The sequence below is a fragment of the Nyctibius grandis genome, chromosome 6 (assembly GCF_013368605.1).
Source record: "Nyctibius grandis isolate bNycGra1 chromosome 6, bNycGra1.pri, whole genome shotgun sequence".
In the NCBI taxonomy this organism is placed as follows: Eukaryota; Metazoa; Chordata; class Aves; order Nyctibiiformes; family Nyctibiidae; genus Nyctibius; species Nyctibius grandis.
The window spans coordinates 87791172-87811251 of NC_090663.1; the positions used below are offsets into that span (position 1 = coordinate 87791172).

At 43.0% G+C, this 20080-nt stretch overlaps 1 protein-coding gene and 1 long non-coding RNA gene across 3 annotated transcripts in view; one reads left to right on the plus strand and one right to left on the minus strand.

Moving 5' to 3' along the window:
* LOC137664578 (uncharacterized) overlaps positions 1-1773 on the plus strand; it is a 196697-nt gene extending 194924 nt beyond the window's left edge. The window contains exon 6 of one of the 2 annotated variants that reach the window (XR_011048354.1): positions 978-1773. This is a non-coding gene — a long non-coding RNA (uncharacterized lncRNA). The remainder of the gene's footprint in view (positions 1-977) is intronic. The other variant, XR_011048355.1, reaches the window with a different exon arrangement.
* ANTXR2 (ANTXR cell adhesion molecule 2) overlaps positions 1-20080 on the minus strand; it is a 91365-nt gene that overhangs the window by 29293 nt on the left and 41992 nt on the right. The window contains exons 11-16 of the mRNA XM_068402749.1: positions 15055-15133; positions 12207-12302; positions 6781-6822; positions 5640-5735; positions 2045-2212; positions 1078-1158 (exon numbers count right to left, since the gene is read on the minus strand). Coding sequence (XP_068258850.1) covers positions 1078-1158; positions 2045-2212; positions 5640-5735; positions 6781-6822; positions 12207-12302; positions 15055-15133 — 562 coding nt within the window. The remainder of the gene's footprint in view (positions 1-1077; positions 1159-2044; positions 2213-5639; positions 5736-6780; positions 6823-12206; positions 12303-15054; positions 15134-20080) is intronic.

Sequence of the window (20080 nt, forward strand, 5' to 3'; positions counted from 1 at the left end):
CTGGTATTTGACTGCTCTATTTCCAGCATTGCACTTTGTCATTCTGCTTCTTCCAATGCTTGTCCTTGTCTTAATTAAATCTCACCTTTTATTCCTTTAGAACAGTACCAAACTTCATCCCAGGAAAATAATCTCAATACAGATTACCTCTTATTCTCTCAAAGGTAACTCCCTCCCTTTAACCCCTCTAATTCTTCTAGGCGTCTTTATGGTGTATATTGCAAAAACAGCATTCTCGTACACTCCTGCTTTGTGGTATGAGGGAATCTGATCTGTTGTGTCCAACTGGGGCCAGTTTGTTGAGAAAAAGTTCCCATCTCATGTCCTTTTGAGGACATTGTTTGCCCCTGTGTCTCTTCCGATGCGCCACAAACAAGAAGCTGAATCGTCCCAGTAGATTTGAAATACCTTGATGATAAATCAGTTCCTGAGAAAAATGCTAAGATTTAAAGTAATACTTTCTTAAGGAATAACCATCAGAAATACACAATCTAGATTCACTACAAAAGGTTCAAATAATGACTCTACTTCCCAGTCATAGCAGTCTTTGTAGTGGAGGCCACTTTCTCATGGGTCATGAGTGTACTAGGAGAAAGGTCTGTCTGAGAAACAAGTTTCCTTAATTTTTTTTTCTGTGAAACTTGCCTTTGGCATGGAAGTGTAAAACTACGTGGTGCAACCAAGTTATTGGTGGTCGCTTAAATCTGATGTGGTTTCAGTATTCTGATTGGCAGACTCTACTCTTACAAATAGCTGGTTATAAGGAGGAGTTGGGTATTACAGGTAGTTTACACTGAATGAAGCGTGTGCTATGTTTTGTTTTCCAGCTGAACACACACAAAATACAGAATCCTTCACTCTGCTTGCTGGAAATCCATGTTTTTGCAACGTTTCTGGGCTGGTTTCAATGCACTTTGTTTCCCCAATGCGTTATTTTTCCTGTTGTGCCATTGTTTTTGACACCGTGCTTTCTTTAGGTCAGGTCACAGAGCTACCAGCGCTCAGCAGCTGCTAAAGCCCGGCTGTAACTCGCCCCTCTTTTGCCCCCCGTAGCGGACACACGCGCCACACACAAACCTCATCTCCTTGCTGCGGTCGCATCAAAGACACTCTGTCGTACTGTCGTCGTAGCAGCGCCCACAGTGCATCGAGTCGACCCTGTGGCAGCAGAGCAACAGTGCGTCAGGATCAGTCAGGAGAGCACACCGCGCCTGCTGAGTTACCGTCCAGGGAGATCCACGGAGAAATCACTGGCAGAACCAAGCACCAGTTCCTTAGAGCCACGTAAGGAAAGTATAAACTTAGGCCGTGCCACCCACAGCACACAGCCGTGGTGCTGCTCTTTCCCGTCAGTGAATGCCAGGTACCGCTCTCTCACCTCCCCTGTGTGTGTGGACAACACGTCAGAAAGGACTTAGAAGGAGTTGTGAAGAGAAAATGGATGTATCCATACTCTCAGCTAAACCTGTGTATTCTCTGCTCTTACACATTTAAAGCAGGTATTTATGGACCCATCTTCAGTTTTTAAGAGCAGCTTGTTACGAGTTTGCAAGTGACTCACGGCATCTACAGAGGAAAATGCCTTTATTTTATGCCATTTATTATGTTTCACTTGTTTGTCAGACTTTTTGCATGATATTGTTTTATATCGTTTTTTGCTTTTCTTGGTTGGTAATGAGTATGTATGTTTAACACTTAATACAACAGCTACAAACTGTGCAGTTTGAGGCTTAATTAGATATACATTGAGACAGACCAAATGCCAATAAAGCACCCACAGATTTTAGTACTCTTACTGTGTGATGTGTCCCTTTTTGGGGAAGGATAACAGGATGTGGTAGTAATGATGAAGTACTGCGTTTAGGGCTAAAAACTGCTCCTGCTGTTCATCCTGAGTAGGTGTTCGCTTTGAGAACAGCACATTACACTTCAATGGGAATATTTGGAAAATAATGTACAGTTCAGCATGCAGAAGACTGGTAAGGCAGACAAAAATCCAGCCTTTAATAAAAAATTATATTGTACCGAAGACTACAAAGATTACCTTAATTGGCGTGTACCACTTCTCCTGAATGGCTGGTGAGGTAGGCTTTGGTTTAGGTGGTTTAGGATGAAAAGGTTCTTCTGGTTCTTCTGGGAGTTTCACCACAGCATTTTTTGCTTTTTCTAATCTAGCCCCTTCTTCGGTGGATCCCTTATCACCCCAGCGAACCTAAGGAGGGAGAGGGTTCAGATGTAAACGCACAAGGACAAGGAAACTCTTGCACATAACAGAAGGAGCTGAAAAAGTTTAAATTTGGAAGAAGTTCTGAATAAACAAGAGAGGAGGTACTGAGGAAAATGTTCCCTCTCTGTTTTTGATGACAAGCATTCTTAGTTAAATGCATTTGTAAATAGGAGTCTCTCAGTAGTGAAAAGTCAAGAGAAATACTGAAAGTAAGTTCTACCATGTGTCACACAGGCTGTAGGGGAGACAGGATATCTGGGAAATCTTCTCTAACTAATGATGTAAAAATATCATTTCCAGTTCTGATTTATCCTAAAATAGCAGACCTTAATCTAGATTTTAGTCACCCCAGATGTCCTAACACAGCGTGTTTCTTGAGAACCTTAGTTTAGATAGAAGGCAATACTTGAGCCAGTTTTAGCAGAAGCTTCTTGAAACTGCTCAGGTTTTCACGTAGTTCTGCAAGAAGATACATGCTGGAGAAGACACAGATTGAGCAGTTTAGCCTGCTTAATAAGTACATGTAAAACATGTAGCAATGTATATTTTATCACTACCACAAGTATATAAAATATATACAAAGGGTTCAAAGAGAAAGGAAACCCAGATTATTGCTGTTGGTGAGACAAGCACCTATTTCCACTTCCATAAAAGGTTGTACTTACTGTGCTGCAAAGAGGAATGACAGGAAAAAACCTTCCCTCTAAGAGAAGGAAGGTTTTGTCTTGCTTTTGTCTATTTGTCTTGCTACAGTAATCTTATTTCACCTTGTAATTGGAAACACCGTGCAGCAATTTGAACAAGGTTGGTTGCTGTATTGTACGAAGAAACAAACTAGACAAGATGTTACTTTACCATCCAAAAAGAGCATCTAAAAGCTATGTTGGGAGTTTGAAAGTTCTTAGGAAAACAGAGAAGAATCCAAGAAAGAAAAACCAAAGACTGACCTTCCACCCTGGGGGAAAGAATTAAGAGCCTCACTGCGCACTGCTTGGTAGGTGTGTGTCGGTTCTGCCCTGCTACCTGCCAGTTCAAGCACGTGAGAAGGAGGCAGAACAACAGTGGGACCAACAACTCTCCCACTGCAAAGTGGCACACGGTTGTTTTGCTCACCAGGAAAAAGATGTGCCCCTGGTCTTCCTTCTGCCACCCGGAGGGAGGGAGAAGGCTGCCCCAGGTCTTGCTAGGGATACTCTATAACGTGCCGGGATAACTGTGCTGTAGGATGGGAGAAGGAAGCAGCCTGACTTCTTCAGATGCAGGATGTGCTGATATGGGAAGTAAGGAAAATATGCAGGCGAGCCAGAGTCTAGCCCCCTTCAGAACAAGGAAATACCTCAGAGGAAAACCTTGTAATTTTATGGCCCCCAACAAGTGTTTTTTTTACCACTGTAATCTCAATGTAGAGAAAGAGAGCAGCCAAGTACAACAGAGCTTAATTTGGTCTGTAATGCTATAACTCACCTTGGTAAAATACAGACCATCGTCTCCTAGGAGGGGGATTGTGTTGAACCTTTCTGTTATTTTAAACTTTACTGTTTGGCTGGCTTAGTGATTTCTTCTTCTCGCTGGGGAATCCTCTCTCTGCAATATTAGAAGGGGCTTTCATGTCCAAGTGGGCCCTGCTGAGCCATTAAAGTGCATCTGTATCTTTCACTGTGATCAGTGGTATTTTTACAGCGTTTTGTATGAGGTTGCTAGAACGTATTTTAAACACTGTTAAAACCACTTAGAGATAGATGGTGGGTTCCTTACTGACAAAATGACCTTCTCCTTCAGATTAAAGCAACTTCACCCAGAAGAAACCAGAAGTTTTGGAGTCTGACAACTCAACTTTGACATAAAAACTTACTGCCTGTAACGGGCGGGGCCTAGAAATGACATTATAAAACTTTAAAGCAATGCCAAAAGACAGATCTAGGAAGAGTGAACAGCAGTGGCTGAGTTATTCTGGACTGTCACAGGGGGGTAAAGCTAGTGGGGAAGGCAGGAGCGAATGTGTAACTGCCCCCAAAGGGAATCTAGTAAGCGGAGAGAAGCTGGTGGTGTGTAAGTGTAAGTTAACTGGTTTATTCTCTCCTTTTCTCTGTGCAAGGAAGCTGCCAAAAGAATCGAGCTGCCAGAAGAATAGAGCACAGAGAAGCAATAAAAAATAAAAAATCACCACATGAACTGGAAACAGGGAAGAAATGTAATGAGTAGTCCAGCAAGTTTTTTGTTGGCCACAGCACAGAAACCCCGTGTAACTGTCAGGTAAGGAATAACCTCCCTTTGACACTCACCTTCATCATCTCATTAGACTGTGTTTGTCAGCAATTCTAGTTGGTTTACATGTTTATCCTTAGTCCTGCACAGATGAAAAAGTTTTCTAAGCTAATCATTACTTTCTGCTCTCTTCTTTGAAGAGGAAATACTGTATATTTGCCGTGTCATGAACATGCATTTCTTTATGGTACTGATGTTACTTGTGTTCATGAGGCATCTATCATTTTTCTGTTTCGCTGCACAAGATCCCATTTACAAACCATAATGATTTAAACCCTGGAAGCCCTCCTGGAACTCCTCCTGGAGGCTCATCATGGCTCCTGTTAGAAATCCAGGCTTGTAATTCTTTATGTTGGAAAGTATTTTCTAGTTTGCCTCTGAAAAGCACTGCACAAAATGCTTTCTTTTTCTAAAATCTGAAGCTCGTCTAGATTAGCAATTCTGAACTGCTGAAGGAAACACATATGAGCAACACAGCTTTAAGCGTGCATGTTCTGCTGCATCTAAAAAGAACTCAAGCAAAGCTGATTCTTAGGCCAATACCTTTAAAGGTTCATCAAGATATCAGCATGGCCTAGGTGGGCATTTCAGACAGAGACAGTTTCCTAGATTGAAGTTAAAATCTGCAGAAAACTGCTTTTCAACTCCCATAAAGGCTGACTTGACATAAGGACGTGCCCATAAGGATGCACATTTTTCATTCTGTTTTAATTAACATGATGCTATCATGTCTCTTCAAAGACAGGCACTGTTGTCGCTCTGAGTTCCTTTGGGATCAAGCCTCTCCTTAGCACCACCATTGTCAGCGCGTTTGGCTGGCCCGCAGTTGGAGGACTTATGTTTCACTGTAATTTCTTCCAAAACATTCAGAAAAGGCTCTCACTCTCTCATTAGCTTGATGGAAAGAGCACGTCTTCACGCAGCTATTTAAAGTTCCAGTCAAATGGAACTACTGAAAGCTGTTCTTTCATAGGCAAGGTCAGAATTGTTCGATAGGGTAAAACATTTTACAAGGCTTATGTCACTGGGAAGGAAGCACACATTATGCCCTTGTATTTTCAGTACACTCTAGAAGTCTTTGTTTGCACCCTTTGCAGCCTCAGAGAGCTTGTGTTTTAGTGAACTGGCATCTCCCTATCATACAAACCTCCATCCTTTTAATTCCTCCAACTCCTCGTCCACCGTAGTAGGAAGCATCCACTGTGGGCCACTTCTTGGTAGGCAGGGGCTCTTGTTCTTCTTCCTGTCAGTAAATTCCAATAACATTTACTTTAAAAAGATACTTTTTTTTCCTCCTCTAAGTGTCTTTTTAGTATATTTCACTAGAGTTCACAGAGAGTAAGTTTTCCCATCTTAGATGTGAAAAATCAGCTATTTAGGTTCCCCAAGTGTTTACCAATTTCCAAACAAAATCTGGTCACATTTGGAAATATTTTTAATGTTTTGCATGGGAAAAGCATTGGTGGCGACCACTGGGAAAGCCCAAATGGGGAATCTAACTGGGTGTTCTACTGGCAATCATTCCTTTGCCTCGTCCTTTTCCTTTCCACCAATAAACATAAGCAAAATACACACAAGGAAAAGAATTTGCAGTGGCTTCTTCTACAGAACATATAATGCCTTCCAAGAGCCAGATCACCACCCCACTCATTTGGATTCAGCAGATGGTGCTCGGCAGATCCGCCGATAAAGGTTACACGGCCGACCACAGTTTCCTAAGCCAGCCTTTGTCAAACTCACTCTTGGCTGCCTCAGCTCAGTGAAGTGTGCCTTATCAGGGACTGAGCTGTCAGAGCACACTTGAGGACGCTCAAGCGATTGGCTGAATCAAGACCAAGGGGCAAAAATACCGAAGACACCAGAAGACCCTCTAGCACGTTATTGCCCGTAAGGAGAGAAATTCCCTTATGAGGGTTCTTCAGTGTCTAGAAAGCCAAAGCTGTGGGAACATGCTGTTTAAGTCATACATGACTCTTTAGACCGTTACACAAGAGCTACTCAGTCTTTCTGCTTTCGCTGCAGAATGGGGAATACAACGTTCAACTATCTTGGGATAAAGCCCCTAAATATTTCTGTGGATTTGGGCTTAATTCGTGCCACGCTGAGATGACTGAGACAGAACAGAGATTTGGACTTTGGCCATCCCGCTCTCAGCTTAAGGCTTCCCACGGGGCAGTTATTTCTCTTTCAGCAGCTGGGACACAGAGCCGGATTCGCAGGACACAGGGAAGCACAGAGGAGTGGTATCACGTAACCAGCGTGATGAGCGGAGCACCATCATACCGTACCTCTTTGGGAGCTGGCGGAGGTGGAGGGGGATCTTTGATGACCTGAAAGAGCCAAACGTATAAAAGCGTAAGGAATTGCCCTGGCAGCATCCAAAAGCCAACAGAAAATTTTAAGAGTGAACCGTTTCCATCTGAGTCCCCCACATCTGCTTGCAAACTGGCAACCGCCGCTGCCGAGTCCCTTGGGCATCGATTATCAAGGCCTTCTGGAAATTAACACCATCCGTCTAACAGAAAATAACATCACTTGACTGGCAGACACTCTTTGGGCAGACGTGTCTGCCACTTTGCTTCCTGACCGGATAAGACTCAGTCAGTCTAAGTAATAGCCAGTGATGAAACCCCACGGAGTTAATTAGCAAGCCTGGGAGGAAAAGCATCCCAGGGTCTTGGTGAGGTCTTGCATAATCGTGGGCCAAGACGCCTGCTTCCTTGTGCCATGCTGCCGGATAATTTCTGGCCCAATGACAAGTGTGAAGCACCTTCTGGTAGCTCAGGCTCCACCTCTAGACATCCAGATCGTTTCTGCAGATCTCACGTTTCAGGCTAAGTGTGGAGCTCCTTGCCTGCAAGTGGGAGGTGCATTCACAAGGCTTCTTAAACTGTTTCTGGATAAGGGCCGCCCTGAGGATAATTCACTTACACCTATATTTAAACCTCTACCTACAGTTTCTTCCTGTTCCCTTTCTCACAAACATATTGTAAATCTCAGGGAGTTCCCTGGTACTGACAGGAATCCACTGAGCAGTACAGGGAGAGGAGGAGCAAGGCAGCGACCCTCTTAAATGGTTAAGATGGAAACTGAATGCACAGCCATTCTTCCACGAGAAGAGCAGGTTTGTAAGGTAAAAAGATGTATTTCAGTGATATCAAGTCATTTTTTGTGCAAGAATATTGTATAGAAACGACTGAAAAATACCCCATGAATACAAAGGAGTCTGTTTCTGCTATGCCTTAGTATGATACAAACATAACCAGAACTGTCCGTGATGACAAACACCTAAATCTCCTAATACAGGATTAAGTACCTTAATTGAAATATGCCTGATTTTATTCAGTCTGTGCTATTAATTATAGTACTTTCATTTACTCTACCACTGCCTATAAATAATGTCACTGCACAGATGTATAGCACCATACATAAAAGAGACATATTTTTCTTGAGCAGTCATCAAGAGTTTTCCTTCTTGATTTACATTTCAAGTCACAGTGCCACCAAGATAGTTACTAGTTGCTGCCTAAACAAGACACGGGCTTTTAGCACTGGGTACAGGAATTCTGTCGAATAAGAGAGACAATTTATGGCACCCTTGGGAACATTTTTCCACAGCGCTTCAGGTTTAAGAAACTGAATTGATCACCAAGCGAGCTCAGAGTACTTTGAGTAGATCGGCAAGTCAGCTATGGATTTTAGCCAGACATCCCTTTGCTGCTATGATGTTGCAAAAACATGCCAGAAATTACTTTTCTTTAAATATTTCTGAATACTTTTTCTTCCCACCCATCAGGAATTTTCAGAATACTTAACAGAAATCAATTATTTAATTAATGAAACATTCCTGAGAGCCAGATTGGAATTACTGCCCTAACTGTACAAGAAACGACATCACGGAGGGATCACGGGACAGATTCTGAGAGATACTTGGATGCTGAGCAAGATTTTCCAAAGCATGAAGGTATTTAATTCTCACTGAAAGCAATTAAGACTGGAAACGGTAAGACAGTACTTTCAATATATTAAGAGTCACCTTGTCTTATTTAATTCCCAGTTTTATTTCCCTTTTGCCTGGCTCTAACAATTTTCTCAAAAAGATGTATTTTGCTGCCAAGACTGCAAGCTGTACAGGGGGAAAGGCCTAGCTAGGTTGCAGATTTATATAAATACATATTAAATGGTATTATCACTCCACTTTCTATACTTATGCAATTCTTAGGTCTTGCAATCTCTCCTGAGCAAAGACAACTTTGCATAGTCAGCTGCTTTGTGATGCATGCTCAAGTTCTCTTGGGCCCTGCACCTATTGATATTTATGGAATCAAAATTTCTGCCCCAGTGAATCAAGGAAGACTCTACTTGTGGGACCTCACTGGGCTTCAAAAGTCACGAGTCAACGACAGCTTTTGTTTGGCTCCCTGAGCAAAGGATCCAATCCTATGCCAGCTGCTAAACTCCCTGAAGTTACAGGGGAAACTTGATTAGAAGCTAACCAATACATTAATTAGCTGCTATTTCTAATAGCTTCATAAAATGAAACTTGTTTTAAATGTGACAGTGGTGTGAGAAAATAATCTGCTTTGAGTAGCAGATACTCACCCCTGCTGACAGAAGTGGAATGTCAATGCCCGCATCCTTATGTTTCCACAGGCTTCTCACGCACGCTCTCTCTCACACACACATGTGCACACACAAAGATTATTTTCAGTCTTGGGTGATATTTCAAGTGAAATCAGTAGAAAGGCATTTTTAGAAAAGAGAAATGCAAGGAACCCACGCAGCTTTGGCAGAAAACAATGCAAACTAGCGTGAAACTGCACATGCTGAAGATGGTAATATTGCAAATTAACTTTTCGTGAGCTTGATTCAGATTGTTTAAATATGGAAGACTCTGAATAATGCTTCTGTCTTATTAACCTCATGTAGAGATGGATTACTTCCTAATTTTGTTTTGTTTTGTTTTATTATCACCACCACCGGGTAAGGCTGCATTTCATTTATTTAGTTGCAAAGAATGAAGACTCGAGTTTGGAGGAGAGCCGATTTCTTAAAAAAAAAAAAAAAAGAAAGAAAAAAGTTAGTTGCTTCAGGCAACAGTCCCTTTGATCTGCTCATTAACACTTTTCAAATGTTCGCGTGATGTGGGCATTAGGAAATGTCAGCACCAGAGCCTGAAGCCAGCTTGATGCGATCATATGTTCTGATATTGAGGGAAGAGTGAAAGAACTGTCAACAGTGAACTGCCTTTAAAAAAAAAGAGGGGAGGGGGGAGAAAAAGAAAAAGGAGTCCCCCTACCCCAACCTGTGAGTTACGGAGCTCACAGCAGGGGACACTGTCAGAGCGAGCCCTAGCAGGGCTGCGGTGGGTGCCCCAAGCTCGCCGCTGCCTGCGGGCGGTAGGGGCGACGGGCTCGGGTGGCTCTGGATGCTCGTTCTGTTCTCTCCCCAATACCTTTTGCCTCTCTCTCTTCTGTTTGATTCTGAAGCATGGGATGCTTACAAGGTGTGAGGGCTGCTGCTTTCTTCCTTGCTCCTGTTCTTTGTCCCTTGAAACCAGATGCTCCGCTCTGCCAGGGACACGGACTCGGAGGAAGGGAAGAGGAGGTCCTGACTGGCCCTAAGATGGTGCCTCTCTTGTCAAGGACACTGGCAGCAAAGCCCAAAACTAGCCAGAAGTGGCAGTACCGTGCAATGTGAGAACCTCAGGTGCAGGGGAGAGGGAAAAGAATGGAGGCACAGTGTAATGATGTGAGGAAACAGACATGGAAACAAAAAGAAAGGAAGGGAGAGTCAGTATTTGGTCAGTACAAAAGTACACGGTTTGGGAACTCAGTATTGTTGTAGCAAGGAGTGCTAAAATTACCTCTTCTTTTTAAAGAAACAATATCCATGACAGGTGGAAGGAAACAACAGAGGGCACTAACTCTTAAAGTGCAGTTGTTTTGTTGCTCCCATAGAAGTCAGGCTGCTTAGTAATAACTTCTCAATTTACAGCTCAAGACTTCCCTAGAAATAGCCAATTACTCCTGGACCAAACACTATATCCAGAGCAGATGCTCAGGGTAAGTTACTATCCCTTGAAGTAAACATCAGGGAGGAACAGCCTTAAGCACAAGGTGAGTCAGAACTGAGGGTCATTTTCTTAGAGCTCAGGGCTGCTCTTTGTGGAGATGTAGCTCCACACAGGAGATGAGCCCAGACACAACCCTGCATTAACGCCACGGTGCATCTTCAGCACCCAAGGCACTATCTTTGCTCTGCAGTTCGTTATCAAGGGCATCTATTTTAGTTAATTGGGTCCTAGCTTAGGTGTTCCTCCACGGCTCTGTGTGACGTGTTGATGTACACCTGCGATGTAAACTGAACTCCTTTCACTTGTAACAGGCATAGGCTGGTGCAGCTAATATTTTAATGTATTACACTGGCATAGCTACCAAAGGGCTGGAAATAAATACTATAGAACTATACGTTTGACTTTTTTTAAATGTAGGACTTTGATGTAAAAGCCTCCAGAAAGCATCTTACTGACTTCCATCACTGGAAAGAGAATTCCTGCTCTCAAGGGACTGAGATACTGTCCTCCTCCTCCCTCTCACCCTGCCCCAGATGGCAGATCTATGTGAAGTGCCTAGCTGTAGCCGCTTTCTCCAGACAGAAAGTGTAGAAACTAAGAAGGGTGAAGATGGGCTATGAATCAAGGTTAGCCAATTATTTTAAAATAAGAAAATAGGAAGCTTTCTTCTTAGTGATTCCGAGTTTTCCTTTTCCACAGGAAGGTTCCTGATACAAAATGAAGCTGAAGCAAAACAACTAATGGACAACCTCCATAGATTTCTGATGGGACTGTACTGTGGGGAACGAGACAGAAGAGAGTCTTTTTATTAGAGAAGAGTTCGTAATTCTTGCCTGAGAAAGCCCAGACCATGAGGATGCAGACAGGGGCTGAGGACTTCTTGCCCTGGGATAGCCTGGGGCCTGACAGACCACACCAAAGCTTTTGGTGCCCCAGGTTCCACAAGCCCAAGACAAGGAATACAGTAACAGCCTGGAAGCAATCTCCACTTCCCAAGTCCTCAGCGCTGTCGTTGAACTGGATGAATAATAAATTTCACCAAAATAAACACCCCAACCCATGAGAAGATGGGAGGAGCATGAGCGAAACAGCCTTGCTGACTGCTGTTACAAGCACAAAGAGTGCCTCAGATGAGAAGAGACGCAATGTGTACAAGGGATTAATAAGACAACAAGGGATTTCCAACTTGAGAGCCCATAATGGACTACAAATACCAATTTTAAAGGCGTCCTTGATTTCAGGGTAACATCTGCATACCATTATGGCCAACAACTTTCAAATAATAGAGAAAATGCTTTTATCAAAGATTTCGCCGAAATATAACCCATGTGCTCACTCAGTAGAAAGCCAGCGAGCAGCACACCAGCATGCTGATGCTGGTTCGTGTGTGTGCATGTCTCAGAAAGCCAGAAGCACTGCTAGGAGTGCAGTCCACAGTGTTGGAGCTCTGTTGAAATGGTCTCCTTCCATTTATTGCATACCACTAATGAAAGAAAGCCCCCTCAACAGATGGCTTATGTCACATGTAGCTCTTATGCTACTTAACGTATTTCCTATGGTATCTGTGTTTCCCGGCATGGTATGAGTTATAATCATAAGTCACACATCCAGTGACTTTTTCTAGTAGTCTTTACTCACCACTTTGCAGCAGAGGGGCCAGAACCACCAGAGCAGACCAAGCGCCGCCAACAGTAACAGCACAAGAACAGCAATAAGCGCTGCTACTCCACTAGACTGCAAGGAAAGCAGAAATAGCGTCAGTAGATGTTGCAAGTAACTGCTGCCTGTTTCTCCCACTCACCCCAGAACAGCTTCCTACTGACTGATACACATCCCAAACAACTTGTTCCCACTCGGCAGACCCTGTTCTCACCAGTGGAGAAACACCTCACAAAGGATCAGAAGGGGGGTCTTGGCAAACTCTCATATTTGGCACAAGTTGAGTGACGCCCTCCATGGTAAGTCTCAGCTCCACAAGTTACGTAGAAGGTAAGCAAAGATGCTTCAACAGGAGCTGTGTATCGCAGTGAATGATCTATCAGTGCTACAGAGAGGGAGGAGGGAGCCAGATGCTGTTTGTCTTTCTCATTCCCTACGTACTGTGGGGCCTGCAAGCCTCAGGTGTTCTAAGGGACTCAACACAGCGTGCTGAACACAGCAGTGCTGGTGGACGTGTGAAATTGAAAATGACAAAACGTGGAACACTACTTTTTGCTGCCTACCTGTAAACCTAAGTTCAAATTAAGTCATTCGGTCATGGGTAACAGAACCCATCTGCCCCAGTGCAAACTGGGCACATCCTGTAGGTGCTTTTATTCTTACACTTAGTGTTCTGTGCTGCTGTGCTGGTTTAGAACAACACTGAGAAAAATGCAACAGTGACCTTATGAAAACAGAAGTTATTCAGACTTCAGCTGGGGAAAAAGGAAAGGAGGGACAGCCAGGGAATGACTAAGGCTGGAGTACAGCGTGAGTAATTCTGTCAAAGTGAGAAAAGTTGTCCCAGAGATACACTACTGCAAATGGAAGGTGCACTGAGCTTTACTCCAAGCACACGTAGGTGCAGCGAGGCACAGGCATTCAGGAGAAACAGGTAAGATGCATGCCTCGGTGCCTAGACAGAACATATTTTTGGTCTGTTTTCACTGCAGCAATGTGTGCTTGCCTAGGGGAAGCTGTAACTTGTAACTCGTGTACACCAACTCGCCATCAGCTGCTCAGCTATCAGAATTAGTGGAACAATTCTAGCAGTGACCCATTTCTTGCAGTTGCCCATCTGCTACTATGGAAACAGCAGTTCTCCTTGTATGGAGCTGTCTTTGCTGCAACATGTATGAAAGGCTAAAAAAAAAAAAAGAACAAAACAAGGCTCAGAAGTGCGACGGTTTTTCCTGTCAGTGCACATCTGCACTCATTCTGTTTCCTGTTCGTGAAAACTTCTGACCACAGAGAAGCACTGTTAGGGTACAGCAGAGGGAAGGCAGCTGTACCCAGCAATTTGGAATGATCTGCTTTGCATCAGTGCTTTGTTTTCACCTCTCTGTGCAACCTTAGCAGTTTTTAAGGGGGCATGGGGACAGACTTAACGTGTGCTGCTTTCTCTGAAAGGACTAAGATAAAGAGAAAAGCAGGCTACTGTTAGTCACCAGCATCCTCCTGTGACTGCACTGTCCTTAGTGTTACCATGCTGAGAGGCTGCTTCAGCGTGCTTTGGTGTAAGACTGAAATGCTTCTGCAGGATAGAGAGACCCTTAAACAGAGAAACGTGATCTGGGTGGCGTGTGTTTCTTCAGCGCTCAATTCATTCAGGCCCTCTGCCTGAAACTGAAGGGCTGAACTGAGATGACTCTGATTTCTACAGTTACTCAACTATTTAGTTCTTAAGTGAATAGAAGAAAAATGTCTTTTTTTTCTCTTTTAGGTTAATTACCCACGGGCGATAAAAATTCTGTCTGAAAAATACGTGCTGATGAGCAGAAGGTACTGTTCTGTATGCTTCTATGCTTGATAGGAAAGCTGCACTAGTCACACTTTAAATGAGACAAATTGAAAGAAACTCGGTATCCACACGCAGCGCGTTTTCAGAACCTCCCTCCCTACAGAGTGGTCTTGTGTCTAACTGCAAAAATGTTAATTGTCCTACCTGTGTAACACAGAAGACAGAATAACTTAATGAAGAGCAGAAATGTGAGATGAGAAATTTTATATATTAAGTTAGAAAAGTCACTGACTGCATAAGTGTGTGGTTTATCCAAGCAGCTGTTTTTAACTCTTTTCTATCAGCCTGTGATAAAAACATAGCAGGACGTTCACAGTACCGTAACCCCAGGTGTGACGTAGGTACTCGACATCCACAGCCCCTGAAGCAGCTCACAAAACAGATGCAGCAGCATTTGAAGGAGAAACCCTTATAACAGAGCCCGTGTCAGAAAGCAAAGGTAAATCTCCAAGCCTGACAGGTAAGAGATGGCTTTTGTGTGTTATTTGGCAGTCTCAGATGATACATACAGCAATGCTTCACTTACGTGGAATCCTGCAAAAAAGATCTTCCTGAAACAAAGCTGTTTGCCACCTTAATGGGAAGGATTAAGGGAGCTGTTGTATATAACTGCAGAAAAAAATCTTGTCTGTAACCCCCCACACACACTTCTTCAGGGAATGCAAAAACAGCTGAAAACTCTTTGTGGTGTGTAGTGGTGTTACAAAACAGGTTCTAAGCATGTCTCAGAATACAGAGAACACACCTTAGGACATATACGTATGTGTGCACCTACATATTAAGAGATCATGTATCATTAAGTTATGTATATTCTGTATGTGTCTGCACAGGTGTATTTTTTAGTTAGGTGGGTTGGTGCATTCTGAATATCTAACAGGACTTGCCACGCCTTGAGGTTCTCTGCACTGAGAGGTCATGCAGTGGGAAAACCAGAAGAGAAACTAGATTTCAGGACTTCACGTTGAATGATGTTAGCCATTTACTTACACACTCTGACGCGGTGATTGTTAATGAGCTGGACATGAAAGATTGCCCTTCATTCAAACTCACCAAAACTTCCAGAGTTCTGGAAAGAAAGAGAAAAAAAAACATCAGCAGCCATAAAACAGTCAGTAAAAGCGCACACGTGCTACAGGCTCTGTTCTACAGAGGACGTGTTCCCAGGGAGCAAAGTGGGCCTCGGGGGCTCTGGCTGCACTAGGCGTTAGAAGTGACCTCACAGAAATCACCAAACTAACGTGATTACTTTGTGTTATCATTTCTAGAAACCTCTGATGACTTTTAAGTGATCACAATACTTTGCTGCTGCAGGGTTGGACCTTGTGGCTTTCAGAAACCAATTGTTGGTCATTTCAGACTGAGCTTTCTTTTCCTCAGTTTATGCTGCTAATGAACAACACAGTCTCCTGTGGGTACAGTGCTGATTACTGTTTGGAAATCATTTTACCTTCTTGACAGAGAGCTATCTGAGTAGGGAGAGAATATCCCTTCTCTATTCCACGTAGCATAAAATACTCCAAAAAGTTTTACATAAAATAAATTGAAGTTGTAAAACTTCAGCTTTTTACTTCAGCTGTAAAAATAACATTGTTTTGTCTGTTCCACAAACATCTATTTAGTTATATGCAGACATTATGGATGAAAATGTCGGATAATTATAAATGGTCAAGACTTTCTATAAATAGTACATAAACACTGCATACAAATAGTATGTGGTTTACATTTTACAAATTAACCCTACAAGAAAACAACACATGGTGAATGTTAAAACATAAGAAGACTCTTCAGCTTCTCTGGCTTGGATTCCCGAGATTCAGACAGTTTATATTATGCATAGATGTAATTAAATAAAAATATAGATATCCATGAACTAAAATGATTAATCATTTATACCGTTCTTGTATGTCATGAATTTTTATTCTGGCACAAATGCTTTAGTCAATACGAAGTTCAAAGCTATTTTAACTAATTTGGCTAATTTCTTTTTCGGTTTTAGTAAAAATGAAGTAAGTTGCTCCTGCTAAACTCATTTTTAAATGGTCTGCGTTATGAATAATTGATCTCACAGAAAGAATAACTCTAATCTACTTCTAATTATTACTGGAATAAGTGAATCAGAACAGGTAAAAATAAAGAATTAATTGTATTCCCTTCCAACGCACTAAATAAAGCGTTTTAAGTAAAACTTCACCGAAACTTTTGTATTAATTTTTTAAACGTGATGCTTTTTATTATTTTATTTATTTTCAGTGTTTGGCTTTGCCACTTCAATGAGAAAAGCCGTGGGAAATTCCAGCATAACGATTCTGCTCGAGTTTGGCAAAACAACCCCGCTGCCTGCAGCGCGAGAGGATTGCACGCCGTGCCTTTTCTTCATCGGAGGAGGACTGAAGCGCACGTGGTGCTGCTGAAACACAGCCCAGATCCTGGCAGGTATCCCTGAAGAGACTTGTGCGTTTGAACTCTTACAGCCTTTGGGGACTGGCGCGTCATACCCGTGTCACATGAAGCGTTCTCTGTCCGGGTCATAACCTACAGCCCAGTTCTGTTAACGTGACTCTGGTGGTGCCTCCTTGTGCCCTGCTCACACGCTGCACTGGCTGTGCCCGTACGGGTGTCACTGAATCTCGGGGTGTCTCGAGCTGGAAGGGAGTAACTGAACCCAGCCCATAAATGCTGAAGAATCCAACGCACACAGAAGTATTTTTGGATGGCAGCTTTCCAGTCCAGCACAAATTCAAAGAGGAAAGAGTAACCTCCTAAATGTTCCCTGTTCCCCCATTAGCCTGGTCTTTTTAAAGCGTGGCTTAGAGAAACACACCACAGGCTCCGCACCCAGTTGTGTACTTGGTGACGCCCAAGACGGGGCATTCATTGTGGTCATGTTTCCTGCACATAAAAGCTCTCCAGCCTTTCTGCTTTCCTGAACTTTCCACAGTAATGGTGGGTGCTGTCCCACGGACTGATGCCCTGACTGGGGTTACAGTGCTCGGTTCAAAGCCTGCTAGCACAGTAAGAACCCTTCCAACTGCTCTACATCCAAATGTAATTTGATTTTTTAAATTAACGTATCATGTTCTTTATGAACCTGGATCCTTATATACCTCCTGCATTGACTTTATTTCTGATCATATTTTAACTGTGTCTAAATACACTGTAGGTTTTCCTCAGCTCTTTTGTCTTTGGTTGGAACCATTTCTGTAGTTTCTTGTTGGGCAAAACTCCCACTGCGATAAAAAATAATTCTGCCTGTGCACTAGTGAAGAACTGCTGGGTTTGGACAGTGACATCTGACTGCAGTTGCTGCCGGGGTCAAATTTGCACAACGCTTTCAGATGCTCACTTCTTTCCCATTTCTTTTTTTTTTTTAAAAAAAAAGTGAATGTGAATCCTTGATTTCCTATGTTTTTTTTCTGTTATGCAACCAATTCCCTTTGCTGCCTGGCAGTATCATCCTTCTTCCTGACCCGTGTGTGTTCTTGTCAGCAAGGAATATTTTCTGACATCATTTCACAATGTATGTTATCCTCCAGAAGTTTGGTATTTGTGCAACACGCTACTACCAGTCCCGGACCTGTGTGGTTGCAGAGGAAGGTGCATGTTTGCCCCCTGACTGTGCCCGATTCCCTGCACATCTGGTCACACCGAGCAGCACGCGAGCACAGGCTGTCCCGAGGTAAAACAGCCCTTTTCACACAACCCTATTTTTGCAGGGAAAGGTTAGATTGAGGCTGGTTTCACAGCAGCACAGAACAAAACCCAGTGCTGAGCTCTTGGAGGTTGCTGCAGAACAGTCTCTCTGCAGGTCAGCCCCAAGTCAAAGCCACGAAGACTCAGGAAGTGTAAATGTTGATGTTGCTGTAGCAACGCAGGAAGACACCCTCCAACACCCCGCTGGAGCCTCCCCGCTGCTGCGTGGGTGCTCACGGGAAGGGGAAGCAGACCCCAGGGTGACAGTCAGAGCTCCTGGTAACGCAGGCCCGCTCACGCCCTGCACAGACCCCCACATCTTCTCGCACGAGCAGCTTCTCTAGGTGTAGCCTGAAAAACACGGCTGCAGGAGCAAGCCTCCAGGGCAAGGCAAGCGCGGCCCTTCACACTGTTCCTCACCAACACAGCACTGCCCAAGGCCAGCATCTCTTTCAGGCTTTAGCCAGGATGCTCATCCCTGTCTCTGGTCAGTTCTGACACAGCACCTGGGTTACGTGGAACCAAAGGATGGCAAACTTGAGCTAACAAGCAGGTGTAACTACCATGCTGTGCAGGTACTCACAACCTCTGTTGCTTTTGATGTACCACGGGTCCAATGTGCAATGTTCCAGTGGTCCACACTTCTAAAGCTATTCTATGGTAACAGGAAAACCTGTAGCTTTTATTTACAGCTGACAGCCCTTGCTCAGTGTGGAGCATTTTGTCTGTGAAGGATCACTGTTTGGATGGGAATCGATCCTGGACAACTTAGTCTGAAAAGAGCTTTTAAAACACGTTTATGACCAAAGTTAACGACAAGACTCTTGCAACTTCAAACTGCCTCAGTCGTGGCCCACCGGCCGTTCTAACAAATAATTTACCAAAAAATGCAACTCGAGAAGACCCAACAATTGTAATCCTTTCTCTCCTTTCTGTCCACTGCTGGTTTATTGTTACAGGAGAGGACCGTGGCCCGCTGCCATATGTCCCTACAGCTCTGGTCTAAAGGATTTCATACCCTGTGAAATACAGCTGACATTTCAATCCACAGTAACCTATTTGCAAAGTATTCATTTGCTCCCTGCTTTATGAGCATCCAATAAAAGGCTGCCATTTTATGACCCATTAAAAAAGATGAAAAAATTAAATAAAATTGTGTAAGTAATAAATAATTTACCTCCAATTTTCACACACTTGAAAATTAAACTGGCAACTGCTCAAAAAGTTATTAAAATTATGGTGACAAAGGTATTTTAGAATCAAGTGCCAGCATTAAAATAGCTGAAATGCTGTATGTAGTAGGAAGGAAAAAAAATAGATCTATGTATTTAAAAGGGTGCTTTCCCTTAAAAAAACTTACCTCCCTTAATTAATATATAGCTTTATTACACAGTTAATATTGGTAAGCCAGTAGTAAGTGTGTGTGTATGTGTTCTAAGTATATCTATACATACATTTGCACCTTTGTGTGTTTGCATACATATATATATGTTTAGAGAAATCACACACTGGAAAATCAGTAACAGTGGGAGAAGGGTTTGGTGGAAGTACCGATTTAAGTGTAATTTTCTGAGTGCCTGTCACTTTACCCACAGGCAGAAAAAGGAATATTTAATTGTTTTCCCAAGGACAGCTAGACGTGCACCCTATGCAAATCATTATTGTGTTTTGGTAAAGAATTAGTACAAACTCCTCTCTCCCCCTCCCTTCCTTCGTGTAGCTTAGCACTGACATAAATTCAAATTATAGTTCTCTTAGGATCCCCTCTTGCTACCCCAGAACTATCTAGCCTTCTCAGCAGTGTTCAATCTAACTGTTTGGGTTTGCCTTTCCAGGGGAAGTGCACAGAACTGCAGAGATACAAAGTCTTTCACTGCTGGGAAGCGCTGGTGAATGTGGAAGAACTGGAAGCCAGCAATGGATTAGCTCTGATCTCATGGAATCACGGGAACCTGCAGTAACAGGCTATGAAATGTCATTATTGTGTTAAATTAGTCTATTAATTCAGCTCAGGATATGATGTCCGCTGCATAATATTAAGCACTTAGTTCTGCTCACGCACTCTTTCTTAATGCTCTGGGAACACTCTGTGCCCTATTGAGGAACGTGAAGGACTGCATTAGAAATTACTACTGATCTTAACATCAGATCCATATGTCTTAGGAGCCAGTTAGCCTGTACAATTCATTGAGGATGTTTCCATCTGTGAATAGTTCCCATTATAATCTAATTGTGTCAAACTAAATGTATTTCTAAAATATTTTCAGAAGTTAATATTTATAACAGACATTAAGCCTAATGCAGCCATATTTCTGGTCTCCTC